This window comes from Callorhinus ursinus, unplaced genomic scaffold (assembly GCF_003265705.2).
Source record: "Callorhinus ursinus isolate GAN/ISIS: 27379988/994484 unplaced genomic scaffold, GSC_fseal_2.0 scaffold12, whole genome shotgun sequence".
Lineage (NCBI taxonomy): Eukaryota > Metazoa > Chordata > Mammalia > Carnivora > Otariidae > Callorhinus > Callorhinus ursinus.
Genome location: NW_027397074.1, coordinates 44,688,302 through 44,708,877, shown reverse-complemented (window position 1 = coordinate 44,708,877; position 20,576 = coordinate 44,688,302). Strand labels below are relative to the sequence as shown.

General features: G+C 42.8%; 1 protein-coding gene across 1 annotated transcript in view; it reads right to left on the bottom strand.

The window, feature by feature from the left end:
• The window catches only part of CHN2 (chimerin 2), a 289,625-nt gene extending 275,792 nt beyond the window's left edge, over positions 1-13,833 (bottom strand). The window contains exon 1 of the mRNA XM_025873087.2: positions 13,194-13,833. Coding sequence (XP_025728872.1) covers positions 13,194-13,242 — 49 coding nt within the window. The 5' untranslated portion in view covers positions 13,243-13,833. The remainder of the gene's footprint in view (positions 1-13,193) is intronic.
• Positions 13,834-20,576: the final 6,743 nt, after the last annotated feature.

Below are 20,576 nucleotides of genomic sequence, written 5' to 3'. Positions count from 1 at the left end.
TGGTTAGTGTGAACCAGTGATGATGCCCTTAGAGACCTAATTTACATATAATAGCTAAAGGAGGGGCTGTAGCGGCATTCCTATGATAGAGTGCTTGGGATATACACATATGCATTCCCTCAACAATTACTGAGTGCCTCCTGCATGTGACACACTGTTCTAGGTACTGCAGATTGGCAGTGAGCAAAACAGACAGAAACATCTGCGTTTGTGAAGCATGGGGTTTGGATTATTTCTTTACATCATTTAAAGAAAGAAGGAAAACCAAGGTAATAGAAAACAGGGCATTCATAATGGTTACTTTTGGAGGAAGGGAGTGAAGGAAGACAGGGGAGGGAAGGGAGGAGGGAGAAGATGCAAGGGTAGGTGATGTTCCTAGACTGAGAGACTCCCTTATGAGAGTTCTGTTGCTGTGCTAGCTTCCACGTCTGTTGCAGAGATTTACTTGCACAGATTGGATATTACATCAAATTTAGTTTCAAAAAGAGTCACACCTCTGGATCAGAAAGTATAAACAATGGTGTCTCTTTGGATGAGAGATTTGTCTGGGCTAATTTAAAATGTTTATGAGAAAGTGGGATTCGCAGTGGAATCTTACACTAAATGGAGACATTCTAAACTGATGGGCTTACATGTCAAGGTTTTGAAAGGCTGGTGAAGAGCAAGGTAATATATTTAGAGGAGATTTTTCAAGTTATATTAGACAATCATGAACTCTGAGTGATCATTTATCACCCAAGAAAGGAACCAATGGATCGTCTATATAAGAATGAAACTTCATGAGACCAGAGATTCTTATGTTTTGTTCACAAGTTTTCAATTGTCAAGTTTCTTTCACAGACATTATCCCATTTGATTTTCACAAGTATTATTAGCCCATTTTATGGATGAGAAAATTCAGAGGGGCCCAAATTACCATAGCCAGTTGGTGCTGGTATCTGGGCCAGCTCCCTGGCTGCCCAACACTTGTCACACAGCACCAGGGTTCAAATGAACCCGCATTTATTTACAAAACACAAGAATGGATGTTAGAAACAAATTTTGGACAGTGAAATATAAAACAGTAAAAAGAAATACCAGTCCACTCTAGGGGTGGAAAATGGATGGAACTCATTACTATAAGGAGGACCACAAGCTGAATCTACATATACTCTCAAAAACATGTCTCCATGAATTCCTGAATGACAGATTTACACTGGCTATTTATGAAAAGTAAAATGTCTGTAGGGCATCTCTTCCTTGAAAGCCTGCTGAGCATTTTTACAAAATACCCCTTAGTGCTATTACTGGGGTTAGAATGCTGAACCAAATAAGTACTATGGCAATTATTATATTCTTATGATCAATTACATTGTCTAATTCCACATCATGTCTTCCGTTGGCAATTGCCTAGGATTTGCTGTGGTTATGTTTCTAATCTTAATCTGATTAAGATTAACTCTCAAGAGAGTTGAAAAGCCCCGTCAATTGCTTTTTTTCTCCGAGGAAGAATTCATATATGGAAAAAAAGAAAAAGGCATGTGGGTTAGTCTGGGTGCTTAAAACAAGCATAGGGCTCCTATGTGGATCAAGTTCAAGCCTCCGACATAGTAACATCACATAGGAGAAAAAACTTTTGTGCCCTGACCACTGACAGTACCTTCAACCTTGGACCATGATCACGAGGGAGATAACAGAGAGGACACCTGGCTTGAACTAACCAGGTCCCCAGCCAGAGAGTAATAACTCACAGGGCACTTCCTGTGGGAGACATGATAATGCTCTCTTTGGATATGAAAGTCAGCAAAATAGTGTTATTTACCCAATAAACATGGCTTAATGGTTTCACTGTCTGCAGGGACAAACACTATAAAACAAAATGGCTAATTTTTCTATAATAAAGTGAATTTGAATGAGCAACTTAAATCAATATTAGGCAGCCAAATTATGTGTATCAATATCTACACATCATTAGCAAAATCCCAAGTGAATTTTTTCATTACTAAAAGTAATGCTAGGTTTGACTTTGCTTCTCCCTTGATATTAACTTATATATTCTATATTTGGTTCAGAAATAACTTTTGTTTGAAACCTAATCCACTTCTGTTTTCTGTGTATACATATACACATAAACACACACCAACAGACATATATACATGCATACAGACCTATATCACACATATACATGTTTTATACACATATACATATTCACGGCAAGAAGCCTCAGTACAAACATTATCAGATAAGAATTTCCTACTCAGGTCAGGAGAATAATGTGTCCCTTGTTCTGTCAACTTCTCTACCCAACTTGCTAGCATTACAGGCTTTCTTTGGAGGAGTGCACATAAATCTAACAAGTAAATATGTAAAGTCTAGAATGATAGTAAAGCCTAAAACAAGGCACAAAATCTGTATCAACAAGAATCTGATAGAGTTCCAATCTGTCCCTCTCTATTTACTTCATTTCAAAATCTCTGTACACACCCAGAAAAATGAAGGACATCTCCCAATGTCTGGCACTAAAACAAAACAGGAACCTGTGAATGGGGGCTGAACTGGGCCACACTGAAGAGAGGGTATCTTTCTGGCATGGAGAGTGTGCAGGGTTGCAACTATGGAAGCCATGGAGCAGTGAGTCAGCAGGTTTTGTGTGGTAGATTCTGTGATAGAGGCTAGAACATCCTCACTAGAGTCGCCCAGACCAGTGGCTGTCCAATACAAGTATGATATGAGCCACATATCTAATCTCAAATAGTAGCCACATTAAATTTTTTTAAGATTTTATTTATTTATTTATTTGAGAGAGAGCGAGCATGAGCAGGGAGAGGGGTAAAGGGAGAGGGAGAGAGAGAATCTCAAGCAGACTCCATGCTCAGTGCAGAGCCTGACGTAGGGCTTGATCTCACAACCTGAACCGAAATCAAGAGTTGAACGCTTAACTGACTGAGCCATCCATGTGCACTGTCACATTAAATATTTTTAAGTAAACAGGTGAGATTGATTTTTACAATATCTTTTCTTTAACCTACTGTCCAAAAGATGTTATAATCTCAATGTATAATCTATATAACAAGGTTATTCATGACATACATTCTTTTTGTTTTGTACTGAGTCTTCAAACTCTGGTAGGGACTTTACACTTGCAGTGCATCTCCAGTCACACTAGCCACATTTCAAGAGCTAAACAGCCCACATGGCAGTGGCAGATAAGGCAGTGCAGGGCTCAGTCTTGAGATGCTTATAGGTCAGACTGTTAGAGGCCAGTGTTGCAGGCACACACTCTAGTATTAGCTGAAGAAGATGTACCCTTCAAACCATACTCCCTGCTTCCTGTTTCCTTGTTGTCCCAAACACTGATCTCTTGGTGTATTCCTTAGAGGCAAAATTATTTAAGAAAAAGCACTTTAGGGATGGCTGGGTAGTTCAGTTGGTTGAGCAGCTGGCTCTTGATTTCAGCTCAGGTCATGATCTCAGGATCATGAGATGGAGCCCCGTGATGGGCTCCAAGCTCAGTGGGGAGTCTGCTTGAGGATTCTCTCTCCTTCTCCCACTGTCCCTCCCCCTGCTCATGCACAAGCACTCATGTTCTCCTTCTCAAGTAAATAAATAAATCATTTAAAAAAAAAGAAAAAGCACTTTATTTTGTTTGTGTGCAATTATGTCAAATAAGTAAGGAATGCAGGTTTTGTTTCCTTAAAAAACATAGTGCTCAAACAGTCCTGAGGGTACAGAGGACAAGATGAAGTCCAGGTACGGGTTCTCTGATGAGAAAAGAATTAGATGGTGATGACCCACCCAAGTGATTCTGTAATTCACCCTGCCCTAAATGTATGATCTGAGTTATATCAAAAAGGACAGCCATACAGGCCACGGGCCTCTAGCTGTTATGTCTGAACCCCATAGCCTTAATATCCACCTTTTTCTTGACAGTTGTTTGACCCTTTAAAGATACCATCTACCTTTCCATTTGTTTGTTGCTCTTGAAGATGGTAACAGAAGTTCAAGGAGGAGGGCAGCTTCCTTTTCTTAGGAACTGTCATGTTCCTGCATCTTATTTGCATGCATTTTCTTCCAATTAAATGTACTGAAGATTCCCAAAGCTAACTTTATTTTCTAAAAACCAATGCATTTGCTTTGCCCCATATGTGGGCCTTTTGCAGTAGTAAATACTTCTAGGCGAATGGTTTGCTGATGGCCAAGTTGGTAGAAAAATCTCCTTTAAATAGCACAGCTTGGATATGCCGCTCGCAACCTCAGTCCACACGTTCACAATTTTCTTATTTTGTTTATGATGTTTTGGAAGAGATACAATTATAAGATCCAAACTATTTCTGGACATGGACATTTTTTTTCCTCTTTGAGGATGACATTATAACTCACTGTAGGATTTTTTAAAAAGAAATGGGAGTTGTCATTAGGGAAACTATAGACAATTTTTTTAAAAGCTTGAATCCAGTTTCAAGACTAGAAGAGCTTATAAACATTTTAATTACTCTCCCCAACATCATCTTCCACCTGTCATTCCACAGTTCCCCTCAAAATTATGAAAAAAATTACTTTTTTAAAAAAAGCCAATTTGCAAAATTAGTGAAATATAACCTGAGCAGCATGACATACAGGAATGGGAGAACATTCTATCAAAGTTTCTATCCATAGCTTATTAATTTTACATTAGTAGTGTCCCTCTCTTAGAACTACCTTCCCTGTTTACCAGTGCTGCCCAACAGGATCTTTTACAGGATGAAGGAAATGTTCTATTTCTGCATGGTCTAATATGGTAACCAGCAACCACATGTGCTATTGAGCACTTGAAATGTGCCTCATGCAACTAAGGAACTGAATTTATTTAAATTTAAATTTGAAAACAGCTACATGTGGCTAGTGGTTACCATATTGGAGAGCACAGCTATATATAGTCAGGGCAGAGGCTAGGTCACTTAAGTCTTTGTGCCTCTATTGGCACAACATCAGCCTTGAGATCTAAGGCTCATGTAAAATACAAAGCACTTTATGACTTCTTTTTTGAAAATATTAAATAATTAAATAGAACAGCTTCCATGAAGCCAGACAGGGGGAAAAAGAACAGCTGTAAGAAATTCTCTAAGGATAATGCTACTCCTTAGGATGAGCCAGGAAAGGGGATGAAGAATTAATGTTCTGGAAACATGGGTCCTAGATGTCAGTTCCAGCTCTAGCTCCACCACCAACTAGCTGAACGGCCCTGGGCAGTTCTTGGAGCCCCTCCGAACCTGATTCTCTTACTTATGTAATTCTGGAATCTGTTAAAACAACCTGCAAGTCCCATCCTCACTTGAAACCTATAACGAAATGTAAAGTCAAACCAGCTCGGGAGGAAAAAAACATTCTCAGGTAGGAAGTGTTGCATATGGTCTACCTGAATGCCTTCTGTAATTGTAGTTCCTGTACTTTTCACTTAAGACATAAGCTAACAAATACATATTCTTCCTGCTGAGGATTCAGAATCTGGGAGTTTCATGAGGTGATCATAAGACTTGATAAGCTCACACAAAATGGAATGCTTTTAAGACTCCAGTGAAGACAATCAACTGGATGCAAAGTAGTACTATACTTTTTTTCTCCCCCTTGATGTTTTTTATTTGGAAAATTTTCAAACCTTGGAAAAGTTGCAAGAATAGTACAATGAACACTTATATACCCTTCACCTCCTGAAACTGTTCTTAAGTACAGATATCCATAAGTCCAATCCCCTAGGTGATCTCTCTACAGAGCATTCACTTGGTAAACATCTCCCAGGTCCTAACGCTAGTGAGAATAAGTTTTGGTCAGGTTGGATGTGGGTCTGGATAACTACCAAGGGCAACAAAATAAAGCACAACTGTATTACTGTACTTTCTCTGTTAACAATGAGCATATATTTCAGCCTTAAACTTTAATGTCAGACACTTTAAAAACGAGATAGAATCAAAAACCCACCCTTTATGTTTCAAGAGGAAGAAAACTGATCTTTGAAATTAAGGAGACGTGGCTCCAATCCTAGCACCTCAAATCCAAGCTCTGTGCTCTCTCTGAACCGATGTCTCTGTTCGCAAAAGGGGATACGTGGTCTACCTCAGAGAAATACCCCAGGGATTACATGTAAACAGAGTGAGACATAGCAACCATCCAGTATTGTTAGTTGCTTTTCCAGTTTACTAAGCATTTTCCCAAATAGTATACTTCAGGAATGACAACTCTGTGGAATAAATTCATCAGATATCACTATTTCTGGTTTAAAGACAAGAGAGGGGTGCCTGGGCGGCTCAGTCAGTTAAGCGTCTGCCTTTGGCTCAGGTCATGATCTCAGGGTCCTGGGATCGAGTCCCACATCGGGCTGCCTGCTCGGCGGAGAGCGTGCTTCTCCCTCTCCCTCTGCCACTCCCCCTGCTCATGCTCTCACTCTCTCTGTCAAATAAATAAATAAAATCTTAAAAAAAGAAGACAAGAGGATGGAGGCTCAAGGAGGAGGGCAGGAGAGAGGGAAGGGGGGGAATCGGTGTCTACTGGGCAGAGAGGAGAGCCAGGCCTATGGGAGACAATGCTTCCCTCACCCCTCTTAATGCTCACATCAGTTCTGGGAAACAGGCTGTCATATCTGCAGTCTGCAGTAAGGTTTTAAAGCTCGGAAAGGCTAATTTCACCAAAGGTCACATCGTTAGCTAGTTATAGGACTTAATTAAGTAAGTATCTGGTTTAAGTGCCTACATTAATGGTTTAGGAACTTTCATTAAGGGTTCAAGAGTCCTGATTCATGGTTTAAGGGTCAGAGTTAGGGCTTAAAGCCTCTTGAAGAGCCTTAGTTAAGGGTTTAGCTGCCCTGGTCAATGCCTTGGTTAAAGGTTTCAATGTCCAGATCTTCTGACTCTGAGGTTAGGGCTCTTCCTGCAACATCTGACGAAGACACATTTCAGAACGTGAGATTTCTTGCCAGCTCAAGGAAGCAGACTGTTTGTCTAGATCTAGTGGATTCTGCCAGGCAAGGGGCATGGAGCCTTTCTTGTTGAAAAAGCGTTCTCCCCAGCAGGCCCACCAAGGCAAGGGGTGATTGGCAGCCTGCACAATGTGTAGACGACGTCTCAACTCCAGGAATCTTATCAGTGTAACTTCTGACCTGAGGTGATTCCATTTTAAATAAGGCTATTCACTGAACACCTTTATTAGAGAATGTCTATGGGAACTTCGGCATTGGATGATTTGAAATAACTCTTGATACGGCTGAGGTCGGGTGACTTAGGCCAAGCTATTGAAGCAAGGCAAGATTGTAATTAGACATGGTGTAAAGACTATTCAAAGATTGGCCCCCACAAAGGTGTACGATTAATAATAAATGAGGGGAAAAGCAGGCTATTTGCACAAGCAGCTGGTGAATGACTCTCCCTGGGTACAGAGCCGCAAAGTTTTATTGCCACTTGGCAATGCACACGCGCCAGGTCTTCAGCCTCAGATCCCAGTGAACAGACACATGGGTCCCGTTGCAGAGCAGACTGCCTGTGGGACCAGCACATTCCTCACTGGATTTCCCTCTAGCCATGGAGACTTTAAATAAACCTCTGCTTTTGTTAGTCACTTTGAGACACGTGAGTGTGTTCTGTCACACCAACCAGCCTGTACCAGACCTACAGGCACCCATCTTGGTCCCTTGACCAGAATCCATGTGAGCAACAGAATACCACCTTCCACTCCCACTGAGAAAATGGAAAGAGAAGCAGGAAGGTACTTAGAGGATTTGGAAACTAACAGTCAAGTAAGACCAAATGCAGGGTTGATGGAAAAAAAAATCTAAATAGAAATCTGACCAACATAAAAACAGGTGAGAAAAGTAAAAAGAAGAGAGGAAGGAGGGAAGGAAGGAAAGAGGGAGGGAGGGAGGGAGGAAGAAAGCCATTCATTTTGAAAATTAAATGACACACATCAGGAGTCATGAAATGTGAATACATTCATAAAAGATAAATGATTGGTGGGTGATAGATGGACGCTATTAATCATAGGTCTATCACTAGGTCCCTTTCTCCTTCTCTGCTTCTAACCATCTTGGCAAGAATCTTGATCTTCTGGCAGAAAACTCTTTTCCAAAACATACCAATGTGACCCTGCTCATGTACAGGTTTTCCAAACCCAGTGTCCGGTTATTTTCACCATTGTGCAAAAACAGGAGACCCCGCAGAGCCGCAGACGGCCCTCAGCAGGAGTGACACCCGGGCCAAGCCCCAGGTTGCAGCTGAGAGAACACGCTGTCCAGTTAAATCCCACATGGACTGGCCTTGGAAAATACCTGGTGTTTGTGTCCCCCAAAAGTTGAACAAATGGCAGGATCTTTGAAAACACTTCACAGGGTTTGTGGGAATGATGGGGGGGGGATCTGGCATTTTAGCTAAAGTACGCGTATCGGTGGGCCCTCGTCAAACACGGCGAACATGCTGTCATGCTTAAGAAATGTCTTTCCTCTCAGATTCTCTGTCACTGGGTTCATCTGGGTTCCCACAAAGGAGCAGCGAAAAATCTAATAAGTTAAAATGAGGTGTGGGAAGGTCACCCGAAAAATAGCAAAGAACAATACTCCTCATCTGAGTAAATGATTTCTTTCAGGGAGGTAGTTTTAGCTTTGTGATTTTTTTATTTGCAATGCTTTTGAAATTGCAATTTTTTTTGGTGATTTAAAATAAACAAAAGAAATCAAATCATCCTGACTCTCTAGGTAATTATGAAATTAAATTACCAGCAGTTATCACTAAAACAAAGGTAAAGACATTTCTTTTACACAAAATCGAATATTTCTGAATAATTCAGGGGTCCAAAAGAAGACTTTTCAGTGTGAATGTCTGTTTCAACAAAGATACCCTGTTTTGTAGTATTAGATCCATGGAGTTTCTAATTACACATATATGTCTTGGCAGCATTATTATAGTTCAGTTTTACCTTCTGCATCTAGGGATATGAAAGATTTCTATATGTCACTGGTTCTGACCCTCCAGTAATAAGTAATGAAAATTCCTATTTATCATTTGTAGGATCAAGCCAGTGTGACAGCAGAAAATAGCATTATTTATTTGGCCCACATTACTATTGTATACAATGTGGAGAAATAAATCCCTCAATCCATTTAGGAATGTTCTTTTCCCAATTAAGGTTTCAGTGACTCTACACATAAATACTGATTTTTACCTTTTTCCATTTGCATTTTAATTTAAAAAGTCTATGTTGGTTTCATTTCTATAATACAATATGTTTAAGTTCTCAAAATCTTAACAACTTATCCGGGGGTCCCTTTAATATTTAATTTTTACCTTGTTCAGTTCATAGCTTTTTTATTTATTACTTTACTTGAGTTGAGTTCTTTTCTTTCTTTCTTTCTTTTTTTTTAACACTGTGAAATTACCCATTTGGCAATAACATCACTAAAACGCAAAAAGTTCTTCTCTCAATTATAAAAGCCAACATAACCCATGATTATTAAGAAAACTATTCTGTACATCAACCATAGTTTATTTCAGAATACAATCAAGTACCATAGGCTAGAGTAAAAGCTTAAGGATAGTGATTTTTTTTTTTTTGCACTTAAAATAATAAAGGTAATCAAACCTTCCTGCCAATCTAGGTGATTGTGAAATTTAATTACTAGCAGTTATCATTAAAACAAAGGCAAAGCAATTTCTTCTACACATAATTGAATATTCCAGAAGAAAATTTCTGAACAGTTCTTGGAAAATGTATTTAAAAATTAATTTTAACCTGATTATTTCATTTGTTATGTCTCAGTTGGTAATGCAGAATAAATGACACACTCGAGTGTTGCGGTTCAACAACAGCAAGTGAGAACATATTCTCAGGAAAATCAGATAACTTTGAGCTTAATACTGAGTGAATTATTAGATCTTTACTCTCTGCGCAAACACACCCAAACCTAAACCTTCCACATCTATTCCTCCAAAGGAGGTTTAACCCATATTATTCGAGTTCACACCTCCATGTGTTATTCACTACAGAATCAACAGTTCCTTTTTTTACTGCTCAATTGCCCAAGTATGTCCTAAGGCTTCCAGAGAGTTGTTCCATCAAACCCACTGCTACCTGAACAGAAAGAAAACCTCCTACCCACGTCAGCAGCAACAGTAGGTGATCTAGCATCTCTCTGCATGATGCTAATAGATCTATAAGCATAACCGTCCAAAGAAGAGACACCACCTACAAAATGGATCAAGAGCCCTAAGAAAGGAAGTTGAACATTCCTCCATGGACTTCCCCATCTCCAGGCCTTTGCCTAAGCTCTTCCCTCTTCCTGAAATGCCTTTCCCCCTCTCTGCTCTCTGGAAAAAAAATCCCACTCATCCTTTAAGCCCTAACTCATAGGTCACTGGTTCTGACCCTCCCTGTCTACTGAGGGAATCACTCCCTTCCTTGTACTCTCTTCCACATAATTCACTTTAATCCAACTGGAATATACATTACTATCTGTCGTCCATCTCTGCTACTGGATGGTGAGGAAAAGGATCCTAATTCATCTTTCTATTCCAAACTCTTGGGACAATGCCTGAAACCTAAAATACACTTAATGACTGCTTACTTAATGGACCTCAAACCTCAAGGTCAAATTTAACATGCAACGTAAGAGTCAAATTTTATGTGTGTTGGACTTATTTCTGCACCTAAAGGCTGAGCCATGAGTGCCTTCTATTTCATTCCTCAAAGAAGCAAAATTTGTTCACAGCAAACACCGACTAAGTGCCACACCCTGGGCTAACTGCTCTGCACATATTATCTCATTTAATCCACACAGCATTCCTATGAGTAAGTCCCATTATTAACATTAACCTTATCAACAGATGAGGAAACTGAAGCTTAGAGAAGTTGAGCAACTCACTCCAAATTGCCCAACTGGTCAATGCGGCAGCCAGAACTCAAAAACAATAATCCCAGAACTTCAGAACTAGAAGGAATCCTAAAATTATCTTCCTCACTCAGCCTCCTTGAAACTGAGGCTTGTAATATTTACTTCCTGGCACATAGTAGGCCCCATGTGAAAACAGTGATGAATAGATTGATGGAGTGCCCTACTTTCTCAGACTCTGGCCCTTGCCTGGGAGAACGCAGCTGCCACCACAAACAGGCTCTATTCTTTAGTGCCCAACACCTCTCACAGGTGTGAATTGCTTGTGTCATCTGAATTATTCATGATCCACACGCCGGGTAAGTGTGCCTAAAAAGACAACTACAGCTTCTTGTGTTTTTCAAGACAAAGTGTCTGTTGAGCAATATAAGTTCATGGGCCAGTCTGATCTACATCAAATAGTATATCCATGCCCACTTTCTGAATTTCAGTGTTCACGTAATTTCCCAGTTCCCACTGAGATTTAAAATAGTGGTAACTAAAGCAGGAAGGAGACCCATCATAAGCATCTCCCTCCTATCTGCAAAGCAATTACCATCATCTAAAGCTCGTACTGTGTGACTTCAAACCCACGTATTTTTCTGAAGCCTGAATTCAATTTTTCGATCCGGTTTCTTAAGCTACACCAAGATCTGAACGTTCAGATGCCACAGCATCTGTAATTTATGCCATCAGTAAATCATGTGAGAATACTGCCTTCTTGTCTTTTCTCCATTCTTCTTTCCCGTTGCCACCTCCCCTCAACCAGTCCCTTTTCTAGTGGGCAGTTTTCTGAGAGGGCTAACCATATGCTAATCGTAAGCCAACATCACTGTATTTTAAATTCAATGTTAGTCAACCAAAATGAATTGAAAAGCAGCAGCGGTGGTTTGGGGGTACTAAAAATACGCTGTAGCATTTGCTGAGTTCTCAGAATTAAAACCACAGGCAGTCAACTTGTTGCTGCTCTTAATAAGACATGACTGTTCTGCCCCATTGGCTGCTACTACCAGCAACTTGAACTATATCATACGCCTAACAACATTGTGCTTTTGATTAGTTGGCAGTGATCAAGAAAGGAGGTGCCATTTCCCAGGAACTGACCCTGCCAAAAAAGATAACAGATGGCTTTCCAGGGATAAACTTGTGCCACATCACAATCGCACCTTAGTCAAACTCACCTTGTATTTATGATTAAATTAGTTACACATGTATAGATACGGCAAATTTATGACAGGCTTTCTGTCCAATGGTCCCAACCAGGTGATTGTCCTCTGAGTTTAATGTCCGGGTAATTGTAATAATAATAAAAAAACACAATAGGAAATAATACAATATTAACATATTGAGTATTTTCCTTAGGATTTCACGACCCTCTTGACCCCTGAAGACTGTATACTACACTAAATGTCTTATCAGCTATGCCTTTAGGGTTTGTCATTAAAGTTTTCAGTGACCAGAGAGGTAGAAGAATTCTACCAAATGCATTATTCTGATTAGAAACCTGTCATACTCAGAAACCAGAGGGTTTGTTTCTATTGATTCCTATTCCTTCAGATTCATTAGCAGTTTTTTCTCTTCAGTGAGACCAGCTGATCAACCATAAAAAAAGCTGAAAGAAGTCCTCCCTTTGCTCACTTGAAAACAAAATGTATGCCTGGAAAGTGAAATTAGTATCATAAGAAAATGTCCAAGAGGCCACATAGGAAAATCACACACACACACACACACACACACACACACTTGTAAACCAGCAAATTGTCAGAGGTTGGGCTAGACCTTCCTTCCTCTAACTCTCTTCAATCAGGACCAGAAACACAGAATCCCTTCATTACTTCTATCTCAAACCATGCCCCAAGCTTGTGTCTCCACAGAGCTAATTTCTGAAACAAACAAAGAAAATCAAGTCTGTGAGGAGCGAGGGTCTTCTCCCCTCTTCCTTGGATTTGGGCATCCAGCCCGGCGGGCGCCCAGCGTCGCCCCAACCTTCCGCGCCCCGCTAGCCCAGGTTCCAGCTGCTCCAGAAAGTGCGAGCCTGCCCTGCTCCTTTCGCTTCTCGCCTGCTGCTCCCCAAGTCTCCAGAACACTCGCGTTCGCACACTAAGGGCGCCACCGCTCTCCCACCTCGGTGCTGTCAGATGTCAGGCGCGGAGGTGCTGTGGGCGCCCCGGGTGCTGGCAAACCAAACAAGTGTCACACCGGGCGCCTGCCCTCGCTCCGAGGCAGGGGGCAGGACGGCCACAGGTAGGCTCTACCCATCCCGGGGTGCGGGGCGAGGGCAGGGAGCGAGAGACCCAGCGCGGCAGCCTGCGTCCGACGGGCTGAAACTCACCGGAGGACACCGAGGAGCCGGACAGGCTGGAGTTGCTGGACGCTGCCATCTCCGCGGCCCGCGCGTCGCTGCTGGCTCAGCCCCGGTGCGGACGCCGCCGCCGCTGCCCTCGCGCGACCGCTCGCAGCCTTCGCGGCCCCCAGCCCATGGCAAAGTCCTGGGGACGCGCAGAAAGCACCAGCCTCCGGACTCTGCCGGCACTTCCTGCTCCACCAGATGACGCGCTGCTGCCGCCGCTATTTATTTGTGGTTTCCGTCCCTCTCGGCGCCTTTGCACGCTCTTCTCCGGGTGTCGGGGGGTAGGTGCGAGCGGAGGGAGGCCGAGGGGCGGCCGGAGCGGACTAATCGTGGCTCCAGTCGAGCCCTAGCTGTGGGTCGAGCTCCCCCGCGCGCGGCTGGGACCACCGCGCCCGGGCGGCCCGGAGGCGCCCCGCCAGCTCCTGCACCCTCCCCTGGGCTCCCGCCTCCCCGGCGGCACTTCGAGCAGCCCGGGCAAAGGCGGCAGGAGCCAGACAGACAGAGCGACCTCCCCCTTCTCCCTCCGCCCCAACTCCGCTCGCGCGCACACAAAGGAAGGAGAGGAGACGCGGGAGCTCGGGGGCTGGTTCAGCTGCCGTGGGCTTGACAGCTCCTGCGACTAGGGCTGGAGGAGGAGGCTGGGGACTGCCGGGCGGGGGGACGCTGGACCGGGGCGCGAGGCCCCGAGGTGCTGGGGAGGCCGCCGGGGGGCGCGGGGCGAGCGCGGCTGCGGTGCGCAGCGCTGCTCCACGGTCTGGAGGCAACCGGGAGTGGGGAGTGGGGAGAAGGTGGTGGGGCTCGCTGCCCGTGGCCAGGCTAAGGGGCGGCGAAGACAGCCGAGGTGGGGGATCCAGAGGGCGAAGGCGAGGTCACTATGGACAGGGTGCGAGCTAAAAGGGGGTCTGGGATCCCAGAGAGGCTCTGGAGAGCTTCTTCCATTCCCCTCCAAATTGTCCTTTGTTACTCTGGAGCTGATGGTCCCTACCCTGCAAGAAGGTGTGTTTCCCAGAACACCCTCAAAACACCTAGCAAGCCCCATCCAGAGGCACTTAAGTACGCCCAGCCACGGACAGTGACTAACGGGTCCACTGGGTTTTTGAGGTTGCCCTTCAAAGAAATAGTGATGTTCCAAACATGTCATCAGGCCCACACAAAGCCGGGTGTCGAGAGAAAGAGGTTCTCTGACTTCCCTCTGGTAAAGGAGCCTCACAAAAGACTTGGCAGCAGGTGCAACTGTGCCCTTTCAGGATAAGGAATTGCTTAGGTGTGTGAGAGAAAGAGACTTGAGCACAAGGTGTGTGGCATCCCCCTGTATTTAAGCCTAAATTAATTTCACTGGGAGGAAATATCATACAGCTTTTTTTTTAATCTATTTCACACTCCCAGCAGGGTAATCGGTTCTTTCAATCCTGAAGCAACAGAAAACTGTGAAATTTGAACAGAAATTGTTAGATCAAAGGAAAGCGCAAACATTAAAGGAATGAAAGTACTCTCATTATGTAGCAAAGTGGAAAGTGTTCACATTGGGGTAGTTCAATTTTTAAAAACATGGTTAAAAGGACAGAGTCAATTTAAAAATTGTCAAGAGTGACACAGGCACAGCAGACAGTCCTAGGGGGTTCACATCAACCACGCACCCAATGAACAGTGAATGGTAAGTGTTGAATAATCATAATATGCACTCATGTCACATTTTCTAGTTGATTTAAACTTTTTTAAAATTCCCTTCAGGATGCCATCCCAGCACATCTTCCCAATAAGGCTCTTTTAAAAAAAAAAAAAAAAAAAGCAGTTTTCTGAATAGCTGAGGGCTCATGAGCCCACCTCAACCACACTGAGTCTTCCTGACTCTCAACTACATGGAACTTGGAACACCCCTGCCTGGTATAAAGAGACCTGAGCACACACACACCCCCACCCCCGCAACACACACACTCCTTTTTCTCTCCTTTTGTGCCATGCAGGCTGGATGCAGCCTAACCTGGAGTCCGTCAGGGATATGTGGCCCATCACAACACTAATTTCTCCATCAGAACTAACTTCCTGTTTTCCCAAAGTTCTTCTGATCAAAGGCACATCTACTTGATTAACTAGTAACCTACGTATCCCTCCAGACCTTTAGATGGTGGACTGACCTGGCTATGTCACCTAGTAGGGTTGACACCCTCTGGGCTTTGAAGAAGAAAGACAACGCAGGAATTCATACTCTGGTTCCACCACTTATTAGTTACATGACCTTGAGCAAACTACCTACACTCAGTGAGTCTCAGTTTCTCCACCTGCCACCCAAATCTTGATACTATAGGGTGTTATGAAGACTAAATGAAATCATGTGTATAAAGCCACAGTGTACCTGGCATACAGTTTGTGCTCCATGATTATAAATTATGCACCTGAAAGGCCAAATCTATGATTTGAACAACTTCTGCTTTCTCCATTGCATCTGGAGATAACTAATCAGCAGTGACTTGTTCCATCGGGGGAAATATCTAATCTTTGGCCCAAGGTTTATATCTTTCTTGCCCCAAATTGGGCAATACACAACTGGTTCCATTATTCATCTCTGAAGTCTCGCAAAAGGATGTCAAATTCTACTTCTGTAGTCAGATGATAATATTTACCTTCACAGAACTTTGCAGTCCTTTGTTAGGGAAAGTAAAGCATGGCCTTGATGATTACATTTATTATCTCAGATTGACTGGAGATAATATAAAGGGAGGGACAAAGGGGAATTTGCTGTGAAGGTACTACCCCACAGGCACCCTGTGCTGTACAAAAGTGGAATGAAACAGAGACTAACTTTTTCCCACTGGGTTCAGAGACCAGAAGAAGGATACAAGGCCACCAAACATGCTTACTGAATAAAAACAGGATGACTGGGGAAGCTTAGCCTGTTGGTACGAGATGAACCATAACTCCAGGGCCTATTATTTTGAAGAACAAATGGAAAGCTCCAGGTTCAGAACTAAAATCTGAAAGTTGATCAATAATTTAGATTGTTAAGGCCACAACAAATGGAGAAAACTCAGCAGGCATGATCGCTCCCTATCATTTTTCTTAGCTTCAGAGCCCTAAAGGCCGGCTGTTCCTTGCAAAAATGTTTATAATATCAGTAAATTAACAGGAGGTGGCTGAAATAAGATGTTAACCCCTCCTCAGTAGGCTCATGCACCTGTTTGTGGACCTTCCAAAGCATTTCTCCAAATGAAACAATAAGGATATTAATTCATATATGTCACTCACTCACTCATTCATTCATTCATTCATCGGCATTAATTCCAGCTAATGCCTATTTGTCAGTGGAAAAGGGAATATTGGTGCTGCAAAAATCTTAGGCCTGTTTGAAAAGTAAGATTTTTTTTAAAGATATGTCTACCTTCTTTCTTCAAATATTAAAAGACTTATGGGACGAAAGGAATTTTGTTAATAATTTGGTCTATCATGGATTATTAACAATTACCATTTTGTTAGCATGAAAGCTATTTTAGCATCTAAAGTCTTCCCACCTTCCTTCTCCAAATATATTTCCTGTTCTCCCCTTCACACATGTGACCCCTTATCACTGTGCCCAGTACCACTGAGGGTTGACAGCACAGGCCTTTTCCCGTGCCCTCCCTGCTGAGCATCTTGTACTGTGAAGGGGTAAGTAGAATGCACCTTCTTGGAGAATCTTCTCTGATCCCCAAGCCAGAAACCAGCTTTCCTTCTACTGAATTCCTCTAGTCTTTCCCCTATACCTCTTTATTGGCAGATGCTCTGGTTTTGTTTTGATGATAATTTTGGAACGTGTATTTCATTTCCCTACTCTATTAAAAGCTTCCTGGGGGCAGGATCCCTGTCTGGCCAGCTTTTGTATTCTCTACCAGGCTTTACACACAGTAGGTGCTCCGGAGATATTTGTAGAATAAGTGAGTAAACTAAGGAACTAATAAATCCATAAATGGTTCTCATGCTCGCCAGTGACTTTTCCCATCTGACCACCAGGCAACAAGATGATGAATAACATATCTGGAGCACAAAAAGAAGTTGATGGGCATGTAATGACACTATTTTGCTATGAATAAGAAACACTGAAATGGTGAAAATATAAGAATACAATTTTGATGGAGCAAGTGTTCGTAATCCCCACCCCCAATCACCGGCTGTTACAACTGATACAATTTATTGTTTACAAAGTAGCTCTTATGTTGCTGTAATTTGTTTATTTTTGCTCTACTGTTCCTTTGAAGTTTAAAAGCAGCCAAGAAAACACCACAGGGTGAAGTGGCCGCTGTGGTTGGAGCTGGGCTCCCATGTTTCAGGCACTCTGGGGTGTTTCTTTGTGAAGGTCATTCCTTTCCTCTGTGCTAAGCACAGAATGAAATATTCCTTACTTTCAAGATTAATCCAGTGGCCGGCATTCAAGGAAGAATAGTGGGGCTATTTGTCAACTAGCTTTAAATATTTTATGGCAAATACTCTACTGTACCCTGGAAATTGGTCTTTTTGCCATCAATTTCTCAACATCGATATACTCTTTGTTGTAGGGAGAAACATTTCCCTTTGTAGTTTAAGCTGTGCTTCTAATACAAAGACTCCTGGTCCTGTTAAAGAGAAAACATTGGCTCTTTCAGGGGTAACATCAGGCATAACCAGAGGCAGAAGCTGAGAAACCCTCCATTTCCTCAGAAGGTGTGTAGGCAGCCCAGGGTGGGCTTAGCCAGCAGACAGCTCCGACGCTGCAGGTAGCAGCCCAGCCTCTGAACAAAAGGAGCCCACACCTGGGGTGCAGACAAAGGGAGACTGCCTCTGCTACCCAATTCCCAATTCACATCGCTTGCTGCTTGGGGACCCCTAGTGGCGACACACATGCCACAAGCACAGGTGTTCCTGAATCTCCTCATGGAAGCGCAGAGGGGTCCTGTATCGTCCCCAGTTTCTTATTTAACCACTTAACTTGGGGGGGGGGATCAGACACGCACGCATGTGCACACACACACACACTTGTATCACGCCATTGGCTACAACCTCTTGGACTTGAAAGATGCAGAGAGAGGGGGAGAGAGACAGAGAGAAAGAAGCGAGAGGTTTTCTTTCTTTCTGAAGGGAAAAAAATCAGTTTAGAAACTCATGATAGCATGCAGAAACTCATGAGGCATGTTTCTTTCTGAATACTGCATCTTCTGGCTTTGTTCTCCGACATCTTAGATTACAAAAATCTTTTCTGCCTCCAATATCATAAGAGAAATCTAGGACAAACTGAAGTGAAGAGTGCTCTAAGTCTTCTTTGGGCAAAAGTGTCCAGTGAGTTTGTTTCTCATGTCATCTGGGGAGTACCTATGGCTTTTTGCTCTCGTACTATCAACGTTTGCTTTCATAAAGGTATTCGATGCATTTATTCTCTGCTGTTCATGTATTTATGCATTCACTAATTCATTCAGTCATGTTTATTGAGCATTCACTATGTGTCTGAGTATAGTGGACCCTAGGAAGAAAGAAACAGGAAAACTACATCCTTGCCCTGGGGTATTTGACAACATGATCCCCTCCACCTCTTTCTGGACATTTACATCTCTGCTGGAACAAGGTTTCAAGCTATAGAAATGATCTCTAATTAGGAAGTACATGAATTATCCATTCTGGTATCAACTTTCTTTTCAGCAGATTTTTAAAAATAAAACCTCTAAAACCACACTTCAAAGTCTGTTTCTAGATAACTGGCATTTTTTTTCATCCACAGTTTTAGTTTGTCAGCTCAGAGAACCAAGCAGATACTCAGAATGTGCTGTACGTCACCCCCCAGAAAAAGTTCTGAATCAATATTTTCATTTCGTTCCCTGTGGCAGTTATAGATTTGATAACAAAACAGAAAAATCTTTTTAATTTGTTTTAAGGAGGGAGAGTAAGCGGGCACTGGAGGAAAGCTAAGAGACACAATATCTGGGTCAATCTTCTGGTATAGGGGAACATATTTTAGCTTTTTGCAACTATTCCGGATTGGTTTGTAAAATGAAGCATGAAGAAGTGATTTTGGAAAAGATTAATGTGTATCTGTGGAGTCAGACAGGCCCCATTCCATCCTAGTTCCTCATTTATTAGATCTGTGACCTTGAACAAGTTATTTAATCTTAGTTTTCTGATCTTTAAAATGGGGTAATAATACCTAGTTCACAGAATTCGTGAGGACCAAATGAAATAATAGATGTAGTACCGTGTCTGCTACATAGAAGCCCAGTTAGGAGTTCTGGGTGTCTGTGCCTTAGAGCCAAGCATGGTGTATCTACACCTACTTTCCCAGAGCAGGCTGGGAGAATAATGGTCTGATGCAAAAGTAATTTTCATCTCCTCCTACCCCTCCTGTATTACATCACTTGTATGAGAGAACAGCAAGACATATGAGAGAGGCCTGGGCTTTGGAGATAAATCCAGTTCAAATCCTGATTCTGCTGCATACCACCTGGTGACCTTGGACAAGGAACTTTGTTTTTCCTCTTTCTTAGTGTATTTATCTGTTAAAATGGTGATAATAATGCCTCATCTTTATGTAAAAGACAATGTAGGAGTATACTAAATAATGTTAATGTACAAGTACTTTTTTTTTCTTTAAAGATTTTATTTATTCATTTGACAGAGAGAGACACAGCGAGAGAGGGAACAAAAGCAGGGGGAGTCAGGGAGGGAGAAGCAGGCCTCCCGCGGAGCGGGGAGCCCGATGCGGGGCTCAATCCCAGGACCCTGGGATCATGACCTGAGCCGAAGGCAGACGCTTAACGACTGAGCCACCCAGGCGCCCCTAATGTACAAGTACTTTTTACCTATAACAGTTCCTGGGGAATGAGTGGATGTTGCTAGGGGAGAGTGTTTCAGAATCTCCAGGGAATAGTGTGTGGAATAATAAAAAAGAAAGTACACTCAGGTTCTGTCTCGCTCTCTCTCTCTCTCTCACACACACACACACACCCCACACAAATCGGTAATGCCTCACATGGGGACATTTCCCCACCAGTCTCCTTGGGTAAGAATCCTGGTAGAATGTGAAAGTATGGTACAGTGACAGAGGACAGGCAGGTCACTTAATCTCTCTGCCAAATTTGGCTCCTATAAGATAAATGGAAGAAAACCAACACTTGACGACTTGCTACTACTGCCATTACTTTATTTATTTATTTGACAGACAGCGCATGGGAACGGGGAGGGGCAGAGGGAGAGGGAGAAGCAGACCCCCACTGAACGCAGAGCCCAACTCAGGGCTCGACCCCAGGACCTTGAGATCTTGACCTGAGCCAAAGCCAGACACTTAATCGATTGAGCCACCCAGGCACCCCCTGGCATTACTTTTATTATCCATCTCAGCACCACCACTCAGTGATACAGAAAAATCACCTG